The 25,117-nt window shown below is 39.9% G+C and overlaps 1 protein-coding gene across 11 annotated transcripts in view; it reads left to right on the top strand.

Moving 5' to 3' along the window:
- Positions 1–18,820, top strand: part of svila (supervillin a) — a 316,503-nt gene extending 297,683 nt beyond the window's left edge. For 7 of the 11 annotated variants that reach the window (XM_072667084.1, XM_072667079.1, XM_072667081.1 and 4 more), the window contains 26 exons: positions 1,143–1,187; positions 2,050–2,118; positions 3,020–3,070; positions 3,547–3,715; positions 4,306–4,392; positions 5,094–5,180; positions 5,270–5,447; positions 6,101–6,273; positions 6,647–6,802; positions 7,191–7,327; positions 8,750–8,897; positions 9,180–9,325; positions 9,879–10,054; positions 10,466–10,613; positions 10,770–10,963; positions 11,133–11,215; positions 11,422–11,570; positions 11,708–11,813; positions 13,491–13,698; positions 13,816–13,949; positions 14,040–14,195; positions 14,401–14,544; positions 15,173–15,294; positions 15,880–16,035; positions 16,405–16,425; positions 17,823–18,820. In XM_072667084.1, the coding sequence (XP_072523185.1) occupies positions 1,143–1,187; positions 2,050–2,118; positions 3,020–3,070; positions 3,547–3,715; positions 4,306–4,392; positions 5,094–5,180; positions 5,270–5,447; positions 6,101–6,273; positions 6,647–6,802; positions 7,191–7,327; positions 8,750–8,897; positions 9,180–9,325; positions 9,879–10,054; positions 10,466–10,613; positions 10,770–10,963; positions 11,133–11,215; positions 11,422–11,570; positions 11,708–11,813; positions 13,491–13,698; positions 13,816–13,949; positions 14,040–14,195; positions 14,401–14,544; positions 15,173–15,294; positions 15,880–16,035; positions 16,405–16,425; positions 17,823–17,909 (3,330 nt within the window). In that variant the 3' untranslated portion in view covers positions 17,910–18,820. The remainder of the gene's footprint in view (positions 1–1,142; positions 1,188–2,049; positions 2,119–3,019; positions 3,071–3,546; positions 3,716–4,305; positions 4,393–5,093; positions 5,181–5,269; positions 5,448–6,100; positions 6,274–6,646; positions 6,803–7,190; positions 7,328–8,749; positions 8,898–9,179; positions 9,326–9,878; positions 10,055–10,465; positions 10,614–10,769; positions 10,964–11,132; positions 11,216–11,421; positions 11,571–11,707; positions 11,814–13,490; positions 13,699–13,815; positions 13,950–14,039; positions 14,196–14,400; positions 14,545–15,172; positions 15,295–15,879; positions 16,036–16,404; positions 16,426–17,822) is intronic. The other 4 variants (XM_072667078.1, XM_072667080.1, XM_072667077.1 and 1 more) reach the window with 4 other exon arrangements.
- The last annotated feature ends 6,297 nt before the right edge of the window (positions 18,821–25,117 follow it).

Below are 25,117 nucleotides of genomic sequence, written 5' to 3'. Positions count from 1 at the left end.
TCTGTCTGCATGTTCCCTTGTGTGTCTGGAGAGGATAATGTCCCATAGTTTTGCTTAGTTTTAATGAGGATTAATGGAATTATAACTATATTGGTCATAATAATAACAGTAATGTACAAATAAAACTATTACTAAATGTGTGTTGAGCTACTTCATTGATCTTATACATATTGTAATTGATTTATCCATGTATTTATAAACTATGTTTAGATCTAGCTGTGTCTTGTATAAAAATGTAGCAGCTATTTTAATTCCTGGAAAGTCTGTTAGTGAAAGTCAGTGTAGTATTAATACATTGCTAAAGATCATTTATAACTTTGTTATACAAGAGCTATGTAGCTTATTAGTTCATAACCAGTGGATATCTTTTTATTAATGTTAAAAGTTTTGCATATGCTTTATTTTGGTTCTGATAATCTTTGGGTGTTTTACATTAACACTTGTATCAGTGTGTGGAGTTTAACTATGTACCTACATAATCAAACTTTTTCACTGTCTTCTCTTTCTCTGCATGTTCTATTGTATTGTGTTGCTGTAATAAACCTCTCTTCACATTTTGGGCTTAATAATTCCAATATTCTGCGTTTAATTTTTTTTGTTTGTTTTTTTGGGAATGATGTGTTGGCTTGTGTAGAATTGGAATGAAGACTTGCATGTACTTCTCTGTTTGGATTTATTCGTAAGACAGCAGTAAACCAATGTCCTCTTCACTAGCAATGGGGAATTTTATTTAATAGTGTTTCATTATCTTCTGCTTTGGGGCTTGCCTGTTTACTCAAATATAGTGTGGCTTGTTGGGCTCTTACTGGAGGATATCCTGCTCTTACTTTCTAGACCACAATGACAAATTGAACTACTCCTTTGCAATCAGGTTGTTCAGTATTTAAAGTTATAAAATATTGGAAGAATAAGTCTTATTCATCCTGTTATTTATTTATTTATTTATTTATTTATTTGATCATCCAAATAAAGCTAGGGCTTTTTATGTGTAGTCAAATGCACATAACCATGGTTACAAATGAAAATAACCTTAAAAAGTACTTGAGATTAAATTATCAACAGATGCAAGCGCAAAACTGATCTGAGGGATTCATTTTCGCATAGGCATTCTGTTCCTTGTTCATTTTAACCCCCTTTTCTAGGGCAATGGGATGATAGATGACTTTGCAGTCTCTGATCAGCTCTGGGTAAGACTCTGCTGTGAGACTTCTTGCAGCTGTTGGTGGTATATGGTGTAGATAACCTGGTGAATGTGTGTGTGTTTGACCCCACTGGTGGTGATGGTGTGCAATGCTGGTGGTGTTACCCTGCTGTTATGGTGACCCTGTGCTGGTGGTGGTGGCGGAATGGTGGAATTGCTAGATCATCTCACTTTGCTTCCTTGATATCAATGTGGTAGAACTGCCTGTTGACATGACCAATAAGAGGGTAGTAATGCTGATGTTTAACTCTGTGAGTCCTCATCACAACAGTGCTGTCATTTACAGTATGGCTTGTTGTGCTCTCATGGTTTGACCTTGCACCAAGGGGGATTTTGACCTGTTACAGTGTAACTTATGACCGTTATTGGTTGGGTGGATGTGTTATGTGGTGCGTAGGCTTGGTGTGTAATTGTATATTAGGGCCTGGCTGATATTAGAAAGCTAAAATGTCTGATAATCGATCATGTAAAATGATGTTTGTTTACGTTTATATATTTCTTTAACCATGTGGTGTTTTGTGCTCAGATTGAGCAATTTACCCTTTATCACTGTAGCTGAAATGTTGTGACTTTAACCTTCCTTTCCTTTAACTTTGCCTGTTTGTTACAGTACCAGGCAATATATCGGCCAGGCCCTAATTAAAAGCTTTTAAAGTTAGGAACGTCTGAGTCTTAGAAACCATCTTTGTTTTGCCTTGTCCAGATCAATGCCACTGCTTATCTTAAATGAAAACATGATCCCTTCATCTGTCTCCTGCTGTCCCTGCTCGTTCCATTCTCCATCCTTTCTCTTACATCTGTCCATATTGTTGTTTTGTCTTGCTCCCCCCACATCTTCCTGCCTGTAGGAACCTGTCTTTTCTTCCACTTTTTCCTGTGCCTCTGAACCTCTGGATCACATCGAGCCCCCTCCCCAGGTGAGAGCGAACTATGTCAAACTCAACTGGGCCAAGACACACACTCATTAAATCCCCCATGTTAACTACCACAACCCTAATGCAGCTTCATGGAGGTCCTTTAGAAGTCGTAGCTTGTATTTTATATTAGAGGTTGTTGTGTGACCCGTATTATTAGATAATGTTTGTGCCGTCTGTGGTTTGATACCCCAATGCATTGCTGATTTCATTTAGGTTTATCTGGCTTTCTCCGCTGTGTGGCAGAAAGATGGATAGGCTATTAATGTACACACTGCAGTACACACCCCAGTTCCCTGCTTTCCCTCAACCCCACTGTTGAAACTAACACCTTTTCCTTTTCTACTTATTTTCAATAGCTATTTAAATCCTGTACTGTTCAGTACTCACTCTGATACCTGCTTTGTTTTTCAACAAAGCTGTAGACTTGATTAATTGCTTCATCTTCTTAAACTTTGACCCACATTCTCCTCAGACTTCTCTAAAACAACTTGGTCTTCAGTCCTTTAAATGCATGGGCATTTGAAACTAAAATGATAGCATGATGTGGTTCTGTGTTGGTAGCTTTTGCCTGTAGTTTTGTTTAGTATCCTACAGTTTAGTTTACTATTACTTAAATCTCTACCAGAACAGTTACTACAGGATGTTTTACATGTTCATTCGGCCCAAGAAAAATAAACCGATTTTACATTCTTGACAAATGTGTGTCCTATTTGTCAAGAGCCACAGTAAAAACATACAGACTGAACAGCTGTGTGTTGTGCAGATGTGTGTGGATAAAACCTCAGAATGATGGAATGTGTCCTGGTGTTGCTTTCCCTGTGCCTTTCATCTGTCGTCTTCTCTTACCATTCTTTTCTCACCCCTCTCTTTTCCTGTCCCTTACCCCCACCCTCTCATAAAGGCCAAACCCCTGCCCGTGCAGGTGAATGATCTTCACCCCTGGAGACGCAAGGTGCCCCATGTCATTCTCTAGTACACACACAGACACATAGGCATTGCAATAAGGCAGTTAATTGTTCCTTCACCATGGGGATTGTTATATTAGGTTGTGTGTGTCCTGATTGCTCTTTCAAATGAACTACTAGTTAGTTTCTGTCCTACATGGGAATGTGCTGCATCCCCAGTTTTAAAATGGTGCCTGATGGATTAATGGAGATTTCAGAATTTGACTTTGTAACACCCTGTGTTTATAGCAGGCTGTAGGTTTGTGAAAGTGTTTAGAAGAAAGCTGCAGATTTATGGTCCTGTGGAATTTTGTTTACTCCATAAGATTTAAAAACATTTCAAAAGTTGCTTTAACTTGTAGCTTTTTGTTTTTCCTTAAATGAAAATTCATCTGAGACATTAATCAACGCAAGAAATATGTGATTGTCATTAAACTCTTTGTTGAATTTGTCTTTGTCTTCTGTCTTTTCTTTGGTTGTCCAGAGGATGGGAAATGAGGTGGTGGAGAGTCACCAGACAGGGCACATTGAGATGTCCATCCAGGAGCGCAAGCAGCTCATCACAGCCCAAGAGGATGCCTGGAAGGTTAAAGGCTATGGTGCTGCCAATGACTCCACCCAGTTTACCGTAGCTGGTCGGATGGTCAAAAAAGGTCAATTCATTTAGTTCGAAGTGTCTGGATGTTGACAAAGTTGCTGTATCTGGCTTCCACAGCATACTGAAGTTTAAATTAAATAATGTTAAATAAAATTAAAGAAAATATGAGCTCAAGCGCAGACCTTCAGCTTTTATATGGCTGAATTTACATCCGAATTGAGTAAAGAATGATTTTCTGGTGAAGACAACTCCCTTCACAACAGTTGTCCAGATCAAGAATATCCTTCAAGAGGAAGATGCATCTATGTCAGTCTTCAAAAAAAACAGTAAATACAGAGGTTTTACCACAAGTAAGTTTTCCCACTGGTAAGCCTCAAAAACAGGAAGCCAGATTAGTGCCACTAGAACCATATCTCGTGGACAGATGAGACCAAGATCAATTTGTATTGGAATAATAGAGCAGGGACTGGTCATGATCCAAAGCATACCATCTCACTTGATAAGCGTGGTAGAGGTGGTGCTACAGCATTGGCATGTACTGCCACCAATGAAGGTGGTACCCTTGTATTTATTGATGTGACTGTTGACAAAAGCAGCAGGATAAGACAGTCAAATCATATGGATTTTGGGCTGACTGTGTTCCAGGTCTGGCAGCCCCCACAGCGCTCTCAAATCCCACACTGACTCCTACTTCCTCTAAAAACAAGAATACCATCAGCAAACCCCAGGAAGGTAAGGGACTACACATGAATCCTGCTCTGCTTCATAGTCAGAAGGATGATGTTGTAATATACAATAAAGAGTTTGATGATTTAAAAACTGATGTGTTTTTCCTTTTTCTTTTAAAAAGAAACGAAGGACATTGCAGGTTCACAAGAAGCTGTTTCATGTAGTATTGTGATGTGCTGTGTGTGCATATATGTTAGTGGTTATACAAAACTAGACAACCATAATTTGGCCTCGGTGTTTAAGCCATCCATGCAGTAAACCCACTTGTGATCACACAGTGATCGTAAGCATGCCCGGGCGGGGCGCAGAGAGGGTTATCAATGGCCTTGTGCTCTAACCGCTGAGCCCCCACTGCCCTAGTATAGTGCCTGTGTTTGTCTATGTGTCTGTGTGTGTGTGTCTGTGTGTGTGTCTGTGTGTGTGTCTGTGTGTGTGTCTGGTCAGAGTGAATTCTGCACCTATGTTGAGGTGTTGAATATTTTATCATAAGGAACTGTTTGATTTGATCCCATTACCTTTGTAGTTGTTTATTTGTTGTTGTTGTTAATGGTGCTATAAGAGTTTTTTTTTTTCTTATGATGGACTGAACTGTATGACAAAACAGAATGTTGATTTAATAACTTCATAATTTTTATAGATTTATATGTCATGTTAATTTTGTACCCATTCTATCAACAAATGTGTTATTTTTAATCTTTCTGTAGAGATTGAAGTCAGACAAGACATGAAAGTTGAGTCAGACAGGAAGCTCGACAAGCTGGAGTCCTTCCTGGGCCGGCTCAACAGTAAAAGTAAGCCTGCACAGGCTGCTACAAAAGCAGTCTTCCATAAATGAAGGGTGAAAATGTTATGTTATTAATTAATTCTCTTGGTAATTCAGTGGAGGGTCTTCAGGAAACAACACTTACGGTCACAGAGAAGACCGTGAAGGAAGTTATGACCCTGGATGATGAGTGCTTCGATAAGTTCTACAGGCACACAGAGGAGCTCGCCAACGTCACCGGCAAAGTGGAAATCAGCGATGACTTTGATGCCATCTTTGGTGCGCAAATGCCCAAGTAAGTAATTTTTTTGCAGCTTTACACATACACAGTTCTACCTATCAGAAGTTGTCGGAAGCAATCCTTTGTGGACATAAAGGAAATGGGAACAAAATGTGGCATGTGCAAAAGTTTGGACACCCTCTTGGTTGTCTCAGGACTTGCTTATTAGCATTCATTGACTCTTTAGGACTAGTCAGACAGCTCTTGAAAGACTGAGCAAAAGCCCAGTATGGACAGTAATGAGCCGGCATTGCTGTAAAAGATGACCACAAAAAGCATTTCCAAGCTGGAAAAATATATAGATTTTTTTAAATATGTAGATTTAAATTTTTGTCCCAACAGTCAAATCCGTCCCTGCACATAAAACGACTAACACTAACACCCTAACCTGAACATCATTAACCAAAAAAAAAAAAAAAAACAGCTTTTTGCCAAGACAGGACAATTTTGTACTAAAAATGAGGGAAAACACTTTTGAAGAAGGCTATTAAATATCTATTAGATATCTTGAGTGTTTATGTTCTGGACCTCATAGTAATGCTGGTATGCTACAGCTGTAAGCCAGTCTTTATTGAACCCAGGATATCATGTGAGCTGTTGTATTTCTGTGCTGTCATAAAAGCAGAAGATGTTAAACTCTTGCCTCTCCTGACCTTTGACTTGGCCAGGCTGACTTCAGCAATGGTGCAGCACAAGCGGGCAGTGCGTCCAGCCCGGAACGTGCAGTCCTCCAGAAACCCTCTGAAGCTCCTGGCCTCGAGAGAAGACATCAGACATGAATACACAGAGCAGAGACTCAACATTGGCATGCTGGAGAGCAAGAGGATCAAACAGGAAAAGAGTGAGTGACTGAGGAGGGGCTGGGAAGCAGACTTGTCTATTCTGTTTTTCCCCATGCACAAATATCTAAAGACTGAAATGATGACCATGCAGCCTCATTGGCTCAGGCTTTTGGTAGAGGCCTTTTTATGATGGAATTTATAAATATTAGTGATGAGTCATTGGTAGTTAAGCATCAGTCATTCCTACTAATATTATATAGTGCTGTGGCTTTTATGGTGAAAGAATAAGGTGTTTACATGTGTGTAGTTTTGGTCATGTTTTCTAAGCATCATGCAACACTGTTTTTTCACAGCATTCTGAGCAGCAATACTGTCATTCCACAAAATCTCAGACTTCCACAAAGTATCTGTCTTTCTCGCCCTCTCTTTCAGTGAGTAAGAGCAGTGGTTTCTCAGCAGTCGCTCTGGCAGGCTTGGCAAGCAAGGAGAATTTCAGCAGTGTCAGTCTGCGCAGTGTCAACATCACCGAGCAGAGCTCCCACAGCAGTGCTATGCCATACAAGAGCACCATGCTCATGCAGGTCAAAGGTCAGTGATTTTACAGTCTCTGCAGTTGCTTGAGGTGCTTACCCAGTCCATTAGAAGATACAGCAGTCTTACTTAACAGAATGTTTGATCACAGAACTCAAAGATATCAAGTTTAGTCCCCACTGTAATAAACACTCTCTTTGTATTGAAAGGTTGAGTATGACAGTGAGTTTACTTTAGCAAGTGTAGCACTTTGTGGAGAAGCTGTTTTTGTAAGTAGTGTAAGTAGATTGATTGTGCCGGTGGAAGGCTAGTCCTCATATGGAGTGTGTGCATATGTGAATTTTGCTGGTTTCTCTGTCTCCCTACAATCAGTGAGATGTTGCCTGAAGATGAACTAAAGTCTGAATGTCTTTGTTGGTTTGTTTGTTTTGTTCTTATTAACCAGGTCGACGGCATGTTCAGACCAGGCTTGTTGAGCCAAGATCATCCTCACTAAACAGTGGAGATTGCTTCCTCCTGGTTACACCCCACTACTGCTTCATCTGGGTTGGGGAGTTTGCCAATGTTATTGAGAAGGCTAAAGTGAGTGTTTTCTGACAGACACACACACATTTGTGGCATTCTGTGCCGTGAAACAAGGTTTTCTTATGATGATGTAAACAATAAGAGCCATCAATGATGAAATAAACTGTCCACTAAAGTCCCCAGATAGGGCTGCATGTACACTCATTAAAATATGCCAATCCCATGATGGGGGGGGAAATATATATATATATATATATATATAATTATTATTATTATTATTATAAATATATATATATATATATATATATTTATATATAAAAATCCATTTATAATTTTTAACTCTTTTAATTTAATAGATAGTACCATGCACTAACATGAACTGTCTCACAGCAGTACAGACTGTACTAGTCAGCAGCATGCCAGTAAACCAATAAAGGACACCAACGTGTTAAAAATTACTTGGTGCATCTTTTAAATGTCTTGTCTTTATATTTGTGTTTGACAAGTCCTCCACGTGCAGGAAGTCAGCAAAATGAACCACAGGGCTGTTTTGACATCAAACACCGGAAACCAAAAGCCAGTTGTAAAAGACAGGAAACATATCGAGAAGTGAACATCCGTCACATAGTCTAAACCTGTCTGTCATTCTACACCAGAGGGGTCATTGAACCTTGTATAGAGATAAATGTGACCTACATTTGTGCAATAATGTAAAATAGAATTCCACATGCTGCTAAAAATGTCACTGCTGCCTTTTTTTCTTTTTTTTTCGACTTTGTGTAACATGGCGTGTACCATTTGGTCCATAAGAATTTGCACAGTTGCCTCTGTTCACCATATCAGTGGTTTTGAAATGAAGCAGTTGGCATGTGATTGAAGTGTAGACTTTCAGTCTTAGTTCAAAAGGTTTTATAAAAATATCCATTTTTATAATTCTCAGTTTTCCAACATTTGACAGAAGTAGCACAATGCTTTCTGCTTAGATTCAGTCAACAGCCACATAATCAGTAAACACCAGGGGCCCAGTTCCATAGCCAGCCAGCCAGCCATACATACACATGCCTCCATCATGTTTGACAGATGATGTGGTAAACGTCCAATCCAGATTCAACACTTGTAATTGATCAAATCTTTTATGTCCTTAATTTGTCTGTGGGTAATGAGAGAATGGGCCACACCTGACTGTTGAAATTGCCCAGTTACTTTTCAGCTTGTAAAAATGGATGTACTCTGTAATAAAGTACATTGTACTTAACTGTTAATACTTATTATTAAACCCATTGAATATATTACCTTAATAGTCATCTATTACAATACTTGTGACCTTGGAAACATAATTTCTGAGGAATTGTAGACATAGATGTAGACCTAAACATTGTTTGAAAACCTTTTGAAAAACACTTCTGGATTTCCACTCTTCTCTTATTTCTGGTTTCTCTTTTTTGTTGTTGTTTTAACGCTGCCCTATCCTCACTACAGGCTGCAGAGTTGGCAACCTTCATACAGACCAAACATGACCTGGGCTGTAGAGCCTCATATGTGCAGACCGTAGAGGAGGGTATTAACACCCACAGCCCTGCAGCCAAGGAATTTTGGAAGGTTCTGGGAGGGCAAGCAAGTTACCAAGGCAAGACATCTCATTATTACCTACAGTCCTGACCTTCTGTTAGTGGCTTAGCTGTAACCTCTCTAAGCGTAGATTATATGTACTAGAGAATAGGTCAGAAATTCATATGTATGGACAAACAGTCTGGGGATGGGTACGAGGTTGTGGGACCATAATAACCTGGGGTATGTGTTTAACCATAAGGATCTAGGATTCAGGCCTTTTTTTCAACTGGATTTTGTTTGGCAGAGGCTGGTCTGAGGGCAGTATTGGAAACTTAACAAGGGTTCTCTGTTATCACAGCTGCAGGAACTCCTGAGGAGGACGAGTTCTATGAGACAGCCATAGTGGAGACAAACTGTGTCTATAGGCTGCAGGAAGACAAGCTGGTACCTGATGATGATTACTGGGGCAGAGTGCCTCGCTGCTCAATGCTCAACTCCACAGAGGTACGGTCACACTGATTTTACAGCTGTTTGGAAATGATTGTAATGAATAATTTTTGTGGTGTTCTAGAAATAATTTTAGTTATTTTAGAAACATTTAAACTGTAATAAGCTATATATATTTTTAAAAAGTAATTATACATTTATTTAGTTTTTTGAGGTTATGTGGTTTCAATTTCTGATCTGATTTTATGCATTTTTAATTGATCTGTATGGAATTTATACATTATTACATTATATTAAAACCTTATATTTCAGTTTCTCTAGAATAAAACATTATTGCATTAACTAGATTTTAGATCTAGATTTGTGATGACTGGGCCAAATGAAATGATGGAATACAATATACTAACATTAAGTTTCATTAAAGTTAAGAATTGTTGGGTTTTGTTTTGTTTGTTTGTTTGTTTTTCCTTTTCCTTTCTTCCTTCCTCCCTTTCGTCTTTTGGACATGTAAGACTTCATGACCGTGGCAATGTGGATAAATGTCTCTATATACGAACTATAGCTTCTGTGAGTTAAGTTGTGCTTTGTGTGTGTATATGTGTGCACACAGGTGCTGGTGTTTGATTTTGGCAGTGAAGTGTATGTGTGGCATGGTAAAGAGGTGACATTAGCACAGAGGAAAGTGGCCTTTCAGCTGGCAAAGCACTTGTGGAATGGCACCTTTGACTACACGACCTGCGATATCAACCCTCTTGACCCAGGAGAGTGCAACTCACTTATACCCAGGTGTGCACACACATTAGCACTGCTTCCATATATTACAACTTCCCTATATAGCTGGATTTCCCCTGTATAGTGGTATTGTGGTAAATGTTTCATACAGATATTTTGGTATCAAAGGGCTTTGTGAATTCTGCTGGTATAGCTGTGCTTTGTTTTTGTCATGAGATCGTGTACTCAATGATAAACTCATTGCTCCTGTCAGGATTGCTGCCAGGAAACTCAGTGTTCATAAACAAAGGCTTAGGTAGTCATGCCAGGGTTTGAAACACAAGGCCATGTACATTCAAAACATGCTCTTGCTCTCCTGTTTGCCTGTGTCTTTTTTTTTTTTTTTTTTTTTTTTTTTTTTTTTTTTTTTTGGGTATACCTGTCCACATACACTTTGCCTATTTATGCCATGTGTCCGTGTGTTAGGAAAGGACAGGGTCGGCCAGACTGGGCTGTGTTTGGTAGGCTGACCCAGCACAATGAAACCACACTGTTTAGGGAAAAGTTTCTAGACTGGAGCGACTCCAAGAAGGCTGCAAAGAAGAATGGCAACACACATGACATTGAAGACAAGGTACTGTGTGAATGATTATACTGTACTGAATAAATTTATCTTGCATAGCTAACTGGCTGTATTGGTAGTAATTAATAAGAATGAAAGTACTCACCGCTGTTGAGAGATAAATAAATAATATACATTTTCTATTCTTTTCTTTTTCCCCTCCTGTAGGAAGGGCAGAGTGCTGAATGCCGGCCATATGATGCCTCTCTGATGTTGCCTTTGTCGCAAGCCCCTGTACGGACCATTCTAGATGGAGGGAATGTGGGTCGTGGTTGCGGATTGGTGGACGGGGAGGATGGGCGGGGCTTTGAGATCAGCACTCTGTCTGTGGATGTGTGGCATATTCTGGAGTTTGACTACAGGTACAGAACTGATCTCTCCTGAGATGCACTCTGATGCTTCGTTTGATCAGCTCTGTCTAGCTAACTGTGTAGCAGTTTGCACATCTCCTGAGACCTTGTTTTACAGCTGACAGAACTGGCAGAATATGGGGTGAAAGTGAATGTGTGTTGTGTGTTTTTCCTGCTGCAGTCGTCTTCCCAAACAGAGCATTGGGCAGTTCCATGAAGGAGACACATACGTGGTTAAATGGAAGTACATGGTCAGCACAGCAGGTGATTGATCTCTTCTTCCTTGTTTTCCAATTCTTCATATTCGTCTGTGCCTGTCCTAAATGTTTCATAAAGTCACACATTTGTGTATTTGTTTTGTAATGTCAGACAAGATCAGTTCATGTAAGTGATCATCTGTCAGGGTGATTTAAAACTGCTAAGCTAATGTGTCACAAGCAAGCGGATCCCTTTCTGTCGTGTGTCCACAGTTGGGAAGAGGTTTCATTCGGAACGGGTTGTGGGCCCAGGGAAAGAGAAGTGTGCATATTTCTTCTGGCAGGGTCGCAACTCCACAGTGAGTGAAAAGGGAACATCAGCCCTGATGACTGTGGAGCTGGATGAGGAGAGAGGAGCACAGGTAAAGTCTTACTGTTTTATTCTGGGGCTTATTAACCTCAGAAAGCCTTTATTACAAACAAAGGTCCAGATGGGCCACAGCACCAACACTCGGGCTATATTTTGAACGCATGTTAATGAAAACTGTGTGTGTTTCAGGTCCAGGTACAGCAAGGGAAGGAGCCCCCCTGCTTCCTGCAGTGTTTTAATGGAGGGATGATTATTCACGCAGGAAAAAGGGAAGAAGAGGAGGACAATTCTCAGAGTATGCTACACTCTTTCTTTCTCTGTTATCCTAAGGTTGGTTCTGTTTAACAATATATATCTCTGCCTATATTTCACACAATAAAGGTGACATACACATTTTTATGGACACCCCTTCTACCAAATGCATTTAGCTACGTGAAGCTGCACTTGTTGCTGCAAATACACAAACAGCTTCAAGTCGAGTCCCAGTTGAGAAGTATTGCCAGTAGAATAGAAAATAGATTCTCATAGATAAACATGAATTTGTTTGCACCATGCCTAATGCCAGGAGTGGGCTTGAGGTATAAAGCCCCACACCATTGCACTGTGGAGAAGTGGAACTGTTTTTTCTGGAATAATTGTCCCCCACCTAATACTTTTAGGAGGAGTTGGGGATGAGGTGGCGTGGTGATCATCCAGCATCCTGACTTCACAAATCTAGCAAAAAAAAAAAAAAGCCTATCCTTTATAAAAAATACCCTTGACTTTAGAAGAAACGATGAATAGTGTGTCCCAATGCTTTTATCCATATAGAAAAAAGTGAAATTCCAGTTTCCTATCGGTCAGTTATGGCTTATCGAAAATGGAAACAGGAAAGCTCTGGCTGATACGGATACTGTCGTGTGCTGTTGTTTTTTTCAGCAGCTCATGCATTGCAGTGAACAACTGACAGCGTTCCACTGAGCTGCTTTCACAGTACAAAAAGAAAACAAATATTCATGCTGCTTATGCTGTGTGTGTTTAGCTTCACCATACAAGCACACATCTGATCAACACTGGAATGCCCTTGTTTAAACTAGAGCTGGGTGTTTGGACAATTTCATGGGCCTGGATTATGGCAATAAGCCTTTGTAAGGCTTAACAACCTTGTGATTCCTCTCATTTTATACATGCTACTTGAGTCCTTATAAATAGTGTTGCACTGAAAGTTGAAAAAGTATTTTTTCAGTTCTACAACATGGGAGGAAATTGAATGAACTTGAATGTAACTTTCAATACATTCAATTCTTTTTCTGAATAGAAATTCACTACATTGATGTTGCTTTTGGCCTGTGGGCTAATCAAATTGTGCATGCTCCTAGAAACAACCAACAAAGTTGTTATAAAACTTGTGCTAATATACTGATTAATAAAGCAGTAACAATGTACTGCTATTCTTTGAGGTTCAGACTTCAGGTAGAGCATTCGATGTTCAGAAGACTAGTAATTTATTGATTTGTTTGTGTGTTTGTTTTTACATTAGTATCATTCTGGTATCTATCAGTTTGATATTGCACTTGGTTTTGGGAGAAAAGGAAGAATTCTAGTGTTGTGACAACCAGGGTTAGAAAACCCAGCTTCCTTATGGTAGGATTTGTATTTTATGCTGGTGTTAAAATTCTATATTTGTACTTTTTCATAGTTACAGTCAAAGAGGGACATAATTATTAGAAACAAAAATATGGGAATTTTTTCTCATGCTGAACAGTTGTGCAACTGTGTCAGCCACATTTATCAGTTCAAAATGAAACTGCCCATAAGTACAGTATGTTAATTTGTCCGTGCAAGGACTAGTAACTGTAATTAGGCCCCAGTACCACCCTGTCCAAACATAATTTTTTTTAAAATTATTATTATTTAATTATTTATTTATTCATTTTTCTTTTTAATACTCCTGATGACAACCCTAGTAAGCGTTTGTTTCTGTGTGCTGTAGATGACTGGCGGTTGTACTGTGTTCGAGGAGAGAAGCCAATTGAAGGCCACCTGCTGGAGGTGGTGTGTCACTGCAGCAGCCTTCGCTCTCGGACCTCTATGATTTTGCTGAATATCCCCAAAGCCAGCATGTACCTCTGGCACGGTTGCAAGGCCCAAATGCACACACGTGACGTGGGCCGCACTGCTGCCAACAAAATCAAAGAGCAGTGAGTAAAAACAATAAACATGTAAACAAAATGAAGTTTGTAAATATATGACTAAGGTTGTTCATGGCTTTTGAATGCATATGCACACAATTTAATATGATGGGAATATGTTTCTAGGTGTCCTTTGGAGGCAGGGCTTCACAGCAGCAGTAAAGTTACCATTCTGGAGTGTGATGAAGGGACAGAACCAGTGGGCTTCTGGGAAGCTCTTGGCAGGCGGGACCGGAAAGCATATGACTGCATGATCCATGGTCAGTAGAAGAGGAAAAAAAAAAAATCTGTAAAACAGAAAATGCGTATATGTATGTTGCCAAGTAACAGTGTCTTACTTTGCATTTCAGACCTCGGAAAGTTCAATTTCACACCACGGCTGTATCAGCTGAGCAGTACATCGGGAGAGTTTACTGCTGTGGAGTTTATCTGTCCGTCCAGAGAGCCGAACCTGGTCACTTCAATGCCTTTCCATCAGGAGGACTTATACACTGCAGCTCAGCCAGGTATTGTACAACACACCACACGTACCACTACTGACAAGCTCAGGGTCTCCGTAACCTTTAGACAAACAGTAGTAACAGTGGGATTCTTGGATGCCAAGGACTGTTGACTTTTCGGGTGTCATTTGTCTAATCAAAGCCAGTCTCCTGCTGATGACGTGCGTGTGGTGGGACAGTGATGTTATTTCTGTTGTGTTTTTCTTTATAGCTCTGTTTTTGGTCGATAATCATCATGAAGTGTACCTGTGGCAGGGCTGGTGGCCTCAGGACAGTGAGAACGCCGGTTCCGCCCGTATCCGCTGGGACTCAGACAGGAAATGTGCCATGGAAACAGTGCTCCATTACTGCAGAGGTAACCGCCAGATAAACATGCAGTAGTGCTAAATAAATGTAGTTGTATGTAGTTGTAACTATGAAGACACACTTAACTAGAACTTTATTAGGAACACTACACTAATACTGGGTCTGGTCTGCCTTTATTGTTTTGTGGTAAGATGTTGGAAGCAGTTGACATGTTTGCTTTATGCAGTTCCTACCAGATTTGTCAGATTTGTTCAGTCCATGGATTTAAGCTGTTGCCGCCAAATTCTGACCCTACCATCTGCGTGCCTTTGCAGAAATGTATCAGATTAAGCTACCAGGCTGTTTTTCCAGTTTTTAACTTTCTAGTTTTGATGTGTCTGTGTCAACTGCAGCCTCAGCTTTCTGCCTCAAGGTTAGATGTGTTGTACATTTATGAGATGCTTTTCTGTTCACCACAATGTAATGTACTTCACCACAGTGTAATTTCATGAAATAGTCAGTGTGCTAGTGTTCCTAATAAAGTTAAATTGAAATGTTTTTGTTCCATTTTAGAATAATACCACCAATTCCCAGTCATGACCTGCCTTTCACTGTGCAGCTGAATTATCAGATTGAAAGAGTAAACCATGAAATTCACAATCAAGCATTGCCTTCTATGTTTGTGTGTGTTTACACAGAAAAGAATGAGAAGAAGCCTCCAAAAGCCTACCTGATCCATGCTGGCCTGGAGCCTCTTACCTTCACCAACATGTTCCCCTGCTGGGAGCACAGAGAGGACATTGCAGAGATCACAGAGAAGGTTTTACACACAAACAGCAAAATCCTAACAATTCTAAATTTTTATCAAAAATTGCCCGACATGGTCATTTAGAGACTCTGTAAAACTGTCTGGCGCAGTTTTACATCAGAGAAAACGGCACACTGAATCCTGGTGGATGGATGAACCATTTCTGCTTAAATTACTTCTCCAATCTAAGCTGATCTTTGTCTAAGTAATAGTAAATTGAAACAACCCGGCCAACTAATAGATGCTTTAGAAGTCTTATGAGCTTCAATATGTTTTATTTGTATACAGAATGTCCAGCTTGAGTCCTGGAAGGCTTTATGCCAGCATAACCTGCGAATATTCCTACTTAGACATGCCCATTTAACCACACTAGCTGCAGAGTTGAATTATGTGGGTTTGAGCAGAAAAAATACCAAACTTTTCTGGACTAAGGCCTTGCGTGACAAGGGTTTGACAACCCTGACATAGAAGGTCAACTCCCGTTTTCAGGAATCATTCTTGCAGATAACCAGTCTTTTTTTCCATGCACATACAGTGATGAAAAATAAATGAATAAATGAATCTATTACCTTCTCTTTATTTTCTGCCATGTTGTAGGAAGCAGAAGTATGTAATCAGATCATTCTTGTGGAAGATGTCTTGACCAGACTGTGTAAGGCCTCCTACCCACTGGCTGATCTACTGGCCCGGCCACTTCCTGAAGGTGTCGACCCTCTACGTCTTGAAATCTACTTATCAGATGAAGACTTTGAGGTGAGGTCACAGCTTTTGTTTCCTAAATTAAATAATGACCACTCTAAAACAGCAGCTGTTGCTCAGGTTAACAAAAGAAGTTTGACTTTGAGTGGCTCTGTTGATGAAAATGATCTTACTGCTTCAGTGAAGATGAAAGTGTGTCATGTGTTGTCTTTCTTCATTGAAGCGTCTTTGCGAATAGTCAGTGTGCCTTTATCTTTCTCTGTCTGTCTGTCTCTTCTTTCCTTTCTCGTGACTTGCCTTCTTTCTTCTCCCTCACCTTTCTGTAACATCTTTTCCTCTCCTCTCATTCTTTCTCTGTCTTCTTTCTCCTGTGGTGGCATAGTCTTGCATCTGACAGAGGTTAAATTTTCCTTTCACCTTCAGGGTGTAGGGGCCTATGGTAAGGTGAGTTTTACAGAACCCTGGTGCGACCCGTTCTCCCACTCCCACAGAATCCTTAAGTTTGGCTTAAATCACCCAGAATACCATTTGCTTGTGTCACCTCACTGTGTAACCTAGATGTGTGTGCGTGCGTGCGTGTGTGTGTTTCTCACTTGGCACAAATGATGACTCACATTTTCTTGCTTTCATGCATGTGTTTCTCACAGTTTATTAATGTTTTTTTTTTTTTTAATCAAGGGTGACTTCTTGTCTCGAAATATTGATTTGTGTATATCTTTAATGCTCATTTATCTAGTTTATGTATAACACCAGTTCTAATCTTAATTTTGCTTTAAAAAATGTGATTACTAAAATCTGCATTTGGATAAAAGACAACTAACTCATTCAGCACAGTGTTTGATATAGACCAGCAGTACGATTCACAACTTTATTGATGTGCATGTATACATTTGAATCATTATATGAAATTATTTTCCAAAATACAACTTTGGCAAATTAAAGTTTGACTCATCCAACATGAAATTCTTGAATGTAATATGATGTAAATTTCACTTTCTATATATATATATATATATATATATATATATATATATATATATATATATATATATATATATATATATATATAGGTCTCAAATAAATGATGAATAAACAAAACTGAAAAAGACATTCAAAATATCTAAAATTCAGTGGTTAAAATGTAAATGAAGGAATTTAAATTGATTTTGTATGAAATGGTTTATTGTAGAGCAACTGACAGACCTACTACTTTACCATGGTGAAATGTCTACCAAAATACAGCCATTTGAAAAAAAACACCAATAAACAAACTGATGTCTTGTAGCAGTTTAGTATTATTGTGCTCATGAAAGAAAAAAAAATTGGAGCATTTCTGTTGGTTCATTTATCATGGAGTTTCAAATTGTAGAAGAATGACATTCAAGATGTTCTGCATGACGGAGACATGATTGTAAAATACTGCATTTTAGGCCAAAATTATATCATGAAGATATCCTACCAGTAATCTGGGTCTCCTCACCTCAACAGTTCTTACTGTGGGTTTCTCTAGAACAGACCATTTCACTTTGTACCACTCTGGATGCATTCTGTTCAAATCATAACCATTTAAAAAAATTGCTGGAATTCCTCCTTAACATTATTTAGACAGTTCAAGATTTTTATCCCAGATTTAGTCTGTGTGTGTTCGTTTTTTGTGCTTGGCCGTGTGTTTAAAAAAAATAAAAAAATAAAAAAATAAATTTAAAAATAAATAAATAAAAAAAAGTTTGGCTGTGTGTTTTTAGATCAACTGCACTTGTACCCCTGAGTTTTTCTACGATCACCTATTAATATTTCCTCAGATATTAATTTGTTTTTGTGTGCGTGTGCCGTTCCTACAGAAAGCACTGGAGATGACGAGGAGCGATTATGAGGCGCTGCCGGGTTGGAAGCAGGTGAACGTGAAGAAAGCTAAAGGATTGTTCTAGCTGGGTTTGGGGAGTCGGTGTGTTTCAGATGGGGCGATAATCGCTGTGGACTGAGTGCATGAGATGGAACAAGCATGTGGGGAAACGTCACACTCCCTTTCTCACTGGACTCCAGACACACAGGGATGGATCCACAGGTGTTAGTCCACTGGAAAGGGCAGTACAAGGAAAGAGAGGAGTGATGGATGTGGACAGAGGTCAGCAGAGGTTTACCAGCCTCGTGTAGCATATCTTTCCTTCTCTCTATATTTTTATTCCATTTGTTGTGTTCACGTTTTGAAAATGTAAAGAAGTGTAAATGAATAGTGGAACTGCAATGCTTCTTTCCTCAAAGTTTTGTGTTGAATTTGTCCTGTTTTTCTTTTCATGCATTCATTCCACTACATATCCTCGTAGCAGGAGCTGTGCTGCCATACCTCTAAACACAGAGTCAGGAATCGTTCAGGCAGTGTCCAGCTCGCACCAGCAGTCTGTTTTTAGTTTTGATGTGTTTGTTATAATTTATACTATATGAAGACTTGTGGGAATAAATGTACAGTAAGACGTCTGGATTGTAGCACTGATGGTGGGAAGGTTACTGTCGGGAATTCTAATATAGTGATCCAGTCTAATGCCACTCACAGCCTGACTTACATGCCATCACTAATTCCTCTGCTACTACAGAGGTGCTGAAGTTGTGTGTGCGCGTGTGTGTTGAGTGTGTGCGTGTGTGTGAGGAGGTGTGGTTGTGTGTTGTCAGCCTCATTTCATTTAATATAATAGAAACAGGAGAGGTGAATCAAATCTCCTTACTACTACAGTGTATAGTGCCTTTGCTTTCATGTACAGTTTATATAAAGAAATATAGTCTGCAATTTTATGACTTTTGTGAATATATAAATATGAAGAAAATAAACTATATACACCTTCAATGTTGTGCTTTTCTATTTTTTTTTTTGTTTTACATCTCAAACAGTAATACTTTGCCTTGCTCGTAATGAACAATTTGAATGTAACGACCAGTGTCTGTATTAAAAACCTGTAGGGATGATCCCATCCAGGCATATTGTAATAGATCAGGTATCTGCTGTTTTAATCCCAATCCAGTTCAGAGTACTTGTTTAAACCATGGTGTTCTCAGCACCATCTGGTGTCCTCAGTGCACCTGAAGTTTTTCCTGAAGTTTGTTTTGGTTTTGTTTGTTTGTTTTTTTTCCTTCCTGATTTTCACCCATTTTCTTCTTCAGTTGTATCACCGATTACCTAACCATATATATTTTCCCCTATCACATGCAACACATCTGATGCAATATCGCTGGGCAACCAACGCGCTCCTAGAAAAGTGCCATGTATCTGACTCTGTTGGCCAGCACCGCGCTGGAGTGATGTGCCATCTACCCTTCTTCTGATCATAGTCTCAAGGCACCGTTACCAGACATTATTGCCCAGCCAACAGCAGTGTGGTCAATCTCAGAGTTTAGATTGCAGGGTGGAACTGTTTTGCAGTGGAACATGAAAACAGAGCACAATGCTAATGGTAATAAACACATGCTATAGAAACCCAAATTCCAGCAAATTTAACTAACTAAAAACAGTTGTTTCACACCAGTAGTGGACAAACCACAACTTGATATCAGTCCAGAGTGTGTACCACTATGCACACACACTCGCACGCACAGTGATTTAACTGCAGTGTTTTGAAGGAGCTGAATACTAATTGGTCAGGGAGGATAGGCAGGCTGGATTATAATATATTAAACACTATAAATCAGTCATTTTAAGACAAAGCTTTACTAAACAGAATGTCTCATTATAGAAACTGAAAATAAAGATTTTACTGAATGTATTAATCAGCAGCACATCTAAATGGTGTGGCTGTATTATTTATACAAAGGCGTTAAGAGAGACTGATTGGACTGGACATAAAGTGAAGGTTCTTTAGGAAATGAAAAGTCTCGTTATGCTCACACCTCTATTACAAACACTTTAAGAAACCAAAAGTGGCATCGTATGGCATGTATCTCCTATGATCTGATAATTATTCTGGTCTTTTGCAAGCAAGTGTAAAACCGGCTAAAAATCAAAAAATCTAAAATCTCCAACAGATGTAACTTAATGGAGAAGATGAATGGATAGGTGTAAGAAAGACTGAGGTGGGGTCTGCCCCAATTGGTTAAGTATGTAGTGTGTAATATACATAGCTAAAAGTGGATAGTAGATAGTAGAAAATGGTATAAGTATAATATGTTAATAATTTGTATACTAACTAACACATTCGGGACCCAGCCATAATTTACCCACCCCTTAAAGCTGGAGGACACAGAACAATAGAGGAACCATGTAAATATGTTAATATTACAGGATTTTACAAAAATATGACTTATGGCTTATGCAGCGTTTCGCAGTTCTCGCAAGAGGCCTCGCTCAGTTCCACCATGGTGACATTCTGGGCCTGGAGTGGCTACGAGAGCGACGCCATTCTTCCTATTACAGTCAGTGGGGCATCAACATTATATTATATAAAAATAGAAATACTACACACATGTTCTTTTTAAGCTTTAAAGATATTCATTTATTTCAGGTATTCAGATATTCATTTTATAACAGGCTTAACACGTTATGAGCAGCATTGGTGCTGTCCTGTGTATCTGGTCCAAAACCATAGCACTGTAGTTTACCATACATGAATTACAGAGCTGTGTCTGGTAATATTTTAATAATAATATAAATAATATTAATAAATAATAAATATATTATATAGAATATTTTAACACATCTCTGCTAAAAATGAAAATGCCAAGTTTCCAGCAATGACCATTTATGTATACTTGAGCTATTCCGGACATGAATGCAAATGTCCAACTTGCTCCATTAACAATCTTTCCTCAGTCGTGTACAGGGATGCTTACTATTTGCGCAGCTCTGGTGGCCAGCAGGGGGAGATATACTACAAGCAATATAGGTAGTTCTCCTCTCCCTGTCCTGATCATGTCTGAGGTGTTTTTCCTTACTTTAGGCTTTTGAAAGAGACTTATGGTTCAGGCGATTTGCATTTTGCCATTTTCTTTCATCAGGATAGCAAAACATTTGTAAACATTTTTGTTAGAACAAAGTTCATAGTTGTGTAATAAAAGTCTTAGCAAAAATCTCCCTCTTTTTGAGGCAGAAATGCAGGAAATGTCAAAGAAAAAAGGTTAGCATAACATGTGTAATCTGCCTGCAACAGAGTCTAGCAACCTTATAATGAGTATTCCAATGCTGTCATCCAAGAGCCAGCCAGTCCACCATTCAGCAGCGCAGTCATCTTGGTTTTATGTGCTCATGTAGAGGCCTTTTAAAGGTCAGATGTTTGTGTGGGTGGTATTTTGGCATGGGGAACATTTTAATGGATGTGAGTGACAGCTGTTTTGCTTGAAACTGAAACCAGTGCACGAGAGGACTCGTTCTAGATATCGGCAGACTGTGTGATCAGGTTTGCATGTAAACAAAGTGCTTGTCTAATGTACGAGTCAGAAAGAGAATGAGTAGGTTAATGCATTTTGGATAACACGATGGTGCAGCAGGTGTGTGTGTGTGTGTCACACAGCTTCAGGGGCCTGGGGTTGAGGATTTGATCCTTGCTTCGGCCCCCTTGTCCTTGTGTGTTCACCTTGTGCCTATGTGGGGTTTCCTCCCATACATACATACATAGGTGTTTGGTACCCTGCAATGGTATTCCTGCCTTGTGCCCATTGATTCTGGGTCAGTTCTGGACCCACTGCAACCCTGCGGTGTTAATGCTTAAATGTGAAACCATACTACATTGCCTGGGGAGCAGGAACTTTGAGTTCATCCCATATTACTGTTTTTCCATCAGAACCCCTTTGTATCGTTTGCTAGCGTGAAAATCCCTTGTGCCGTTTCGGAATCAGAATCCGTTATTGGAGACTGAAAGGGGGAGCGTAGTGTGCTCCAAATCTCTCCGCTGTATGACACAACCCTGCCTAAGTGAGAAGGTGTTAGATTAGCTCACATATCAGATCCCTTTGGGATCATGTGACACCGCTGGACATGAGTCTATAATATTGAGCAATAAAATAAATAAGAATTACAGCGACTTTTCCTCAGTACACTTTTCCTTCATAACCCCCCCCCCACACACACACATACACACTCTGTTGCATTGTCAGGAGGAAACAGTCTCATTATATGGGACTTTGTGCAATCAGACTACAATAATATACACAGGCCTTCTGTGGGATCAGATATGTGTGTGTGTGTGTGTGTGTGTGTGTGTGTGTGTCTCATCTTTCACAGGGCGTTCATGTCTCACAATCCCACATCACACAGCCTGTCAGAAGCAGCAGATGTCTGATGCTGAAGTATGTTAAATGAAAGAGTATGTAGCCCCTCTTCATGATGACAGCTTTTCACCTCTCCTCATCCACATTCTCTCCCCTTCTATTCTCTCCCCTACTATTCTTGCGTGTGTGTGTGTGTGTGTGTGTGTGTGTGTGTGTGTGTGTGTGCGTGTGTGTGTGAGAGAGAGAGACGGAAGGGGGGGGTGTTTCTGCAGCAGGCCCAGTTGGGGTTCTGACTGTTGGACGGCTCATGGATCAAACCATATAGATGTAAAGATAAAACACTGCTGGGATGTGCTTACTGGTCATGCTTGCATTCTCTGGCCCAATGCAGTGGCTTAGGGAGAGTGTGATCAAAGGGGTCTTCCTCTCTGTTCAACTATGCTGCAGCTGCATCTCAGAGACAAATCACTTTCGGGACTGACTTGATCAAACATGCAAAAAATTACTACTAATTTATCAGCTCACAGGACAAAGAGCATCTTTCAGCATTTCACCTGTTGCTCATGATTGAGAATTGATATTAAGCCGGACAGCAATCTTAAGAGAGGATTTATTCTTTAACTGAGAGGCCAGATTAAGGCAAGGGGAAGCATGACCAAGTGTCAGAGAAGAAAGGATCCCCTCTTCTTCTACAATAACACTGAACAAGTGTCCTGCACTTGCTCCCATTCTCATAACTCATGGCTTGCTTTCACATCATTCATAGTTCTCCATTATCTCACTTTATCTGACCATTTTGCTGCTGCTTCTTTATTTGTTGTGATATCCAACGTTGATCAGAGGAGGAGGGGTTCCCCTTTTGAGTCTTGGTTCCTCAAGTTTTTTTCTCACACTCTGAGGGAGGTTTTGAGCTTGCTCAAAAGGAGCTCTGACCCGGATCTCTGTAAAGCTGCTTTGTTAAAATAATAAATAAATAAATGTAAATGTGAATTAGAACAAAAGACCACAGAGCTTCAGGCCCTTTTCAGCCATGCTGCTCTTGTGTTCTGGGAGGTATAAGCATGTTTGTGATTAATTATTAGATTACGTTGGTAGTAATAAGAATCAGTCAATATGTCAATATTTACTCCCCCATATGTCACATATACACAGGGAGTGCAACTCTCTCTCTTCTACACAAAGAGCAGCACACCAGCGCACATTTGGCAGGTATCTCACTAATGCTCTTAGCCATCTGCCAATCTCCTGCTTGCTCCCTGCAAGAACATAATGTTTCTGATTACTGTGTTAATTTCGGCACAGTCTGCCTGAGTGGAGGCCCTGCACAATCTCTGGCTGCACAGCTAGCAGGCTTGGCCAGCAGCCACCGCCCTGCCACTCTCCTGCCCAGCCCTGAATGCACTTGGATTAAGCCATAGGTGAGAGAGCAGTGGCAGAACAATAGGATTCAGGATTCATTCACTTTCTATTTCTCAGCTGTATCTGTAAGAATGAGAGTGTCACACTGTTGCAAACTGTATATAGCCTGCAAGTACAGCTGTCCAATAATTCTACAACCTTTCTAAAATCGTCCTTTCCTTTTTTTCAGTTTCATTTTTTTGGTTTTTCACCGTTGCCACGTCTCTACTCTTCTCTCTCTTCTCTGGAAAAAAAAGTGTGCTCGACTTTCCTGCCCAAAGACGTAGAAATCCACTTGAAAGAGCCACGAGCTGAAATGATTTATGGGAAAGAGACTTTTGAGAGGCTCTCTCATTTTATTCCTCCTTTATTCTGTTTCCCCTCCTCTGTTTTGCTCCCTCTCTTTCGCTCGCCTGTGGTATTTAGATGCCTGTATTAACCCAGATTTCTCTGCCTGGTTGGTGAGTTTGTTAATACCTTGATGGATTTGCGTTTTGGCCACCACTATACCTACAGCCCTCTGCTCACAATGTGTGTTTCTTGGAGAAAACAACTGCTGAATATCTGGCTTCTGTATGCAGGTAGAGACTTGGAGCAAGAAGTTTTATGTGGTTTGTTTATAATGTCTACAAAAGTACACAGAACACTCTCTAAAAGGAGAACGGTTCCAGAAGACTTCTTTGGAGCAAAACCATTAAAGAAAGACCTTTGGTTCCCTAAACATTTTAATGGATAAAGACGTGGGAGTGTGAGGACCTTTGGATTTGGTTGTAGAAATCTCCAAACCATTATGTAAAGGTCCAAGTCAAGAACCACTTAGACACATTTTATATAGATAGATAATATCAAATCTTGTATGAAAAAAAAAAAAATCCCTTTTTCTTCCAATTTTCTACTTCCAGTTGAAATTCCACCTGTTCATAACTGCTCCTACCAGTTGCAGTGCTTCCAACACTAGGAGGGTAAGGAAGGATGAGGCCAGCCACCACTGATGCAGCATTGCCGAGCAGTGGACACGCACCAGCTACCTATACCTATGCTGACCAACACTGTTTGGAAGTAATGAGGTGAGGGAGCACGGCCAGTCAAATATTAGTTCTCTAAATGTTAATTGATGACGTGATGTTGACAGAATGAAAAAGGCAAATCTCGAATTGCAGCACCCGGACTGCCTGACATAACCAAGACACAAGATGACTGAGCATTAAAAGCTTTTTTTGTTGATGCCAACCAGAGAACCATTAAGCAAGCAACGTCAGAGCTTCCACCCATCTCTGAAAGGTCAAACTACAAACTCCTATCACAAATTTTGCCAAGGAACGTTATCCATTCATTGAGAACCAGGGCTTTCGTCCCATGTTGTGCACTCAGGAGCCGAAATACAGATTTCCGTCTTGAGGATATCTTACTGACAAAGCGATCCCCAAACTCTACAACGACACCAAAACTGAAGTCATTGAGTCATTGAAGTCAAGAAAACAGGGAGGATGGCTGGAACATGTGATCTGTGGTCATCCACCCCCCAGGAATCTTATATCATCGTAACTGC

The sequence above is a fragment of the Salminus brasiliensis genome, chromosome 22, assembly GCF_030463535.1.
Source record: "Salminus brasiliensis chromosome 22, fSalBra1.hap2, whole genome shotgun sequence".
NCBI classification, from domain to species: Eukaryota; Metazoa; Chordata; class Actinopteri; order Characiformes; family Bryconidae; genus Salminus; species Salminus brasiliensis.
This window is presented reverse-complemented; position numbering and strand designations above follow the sequence as displayed.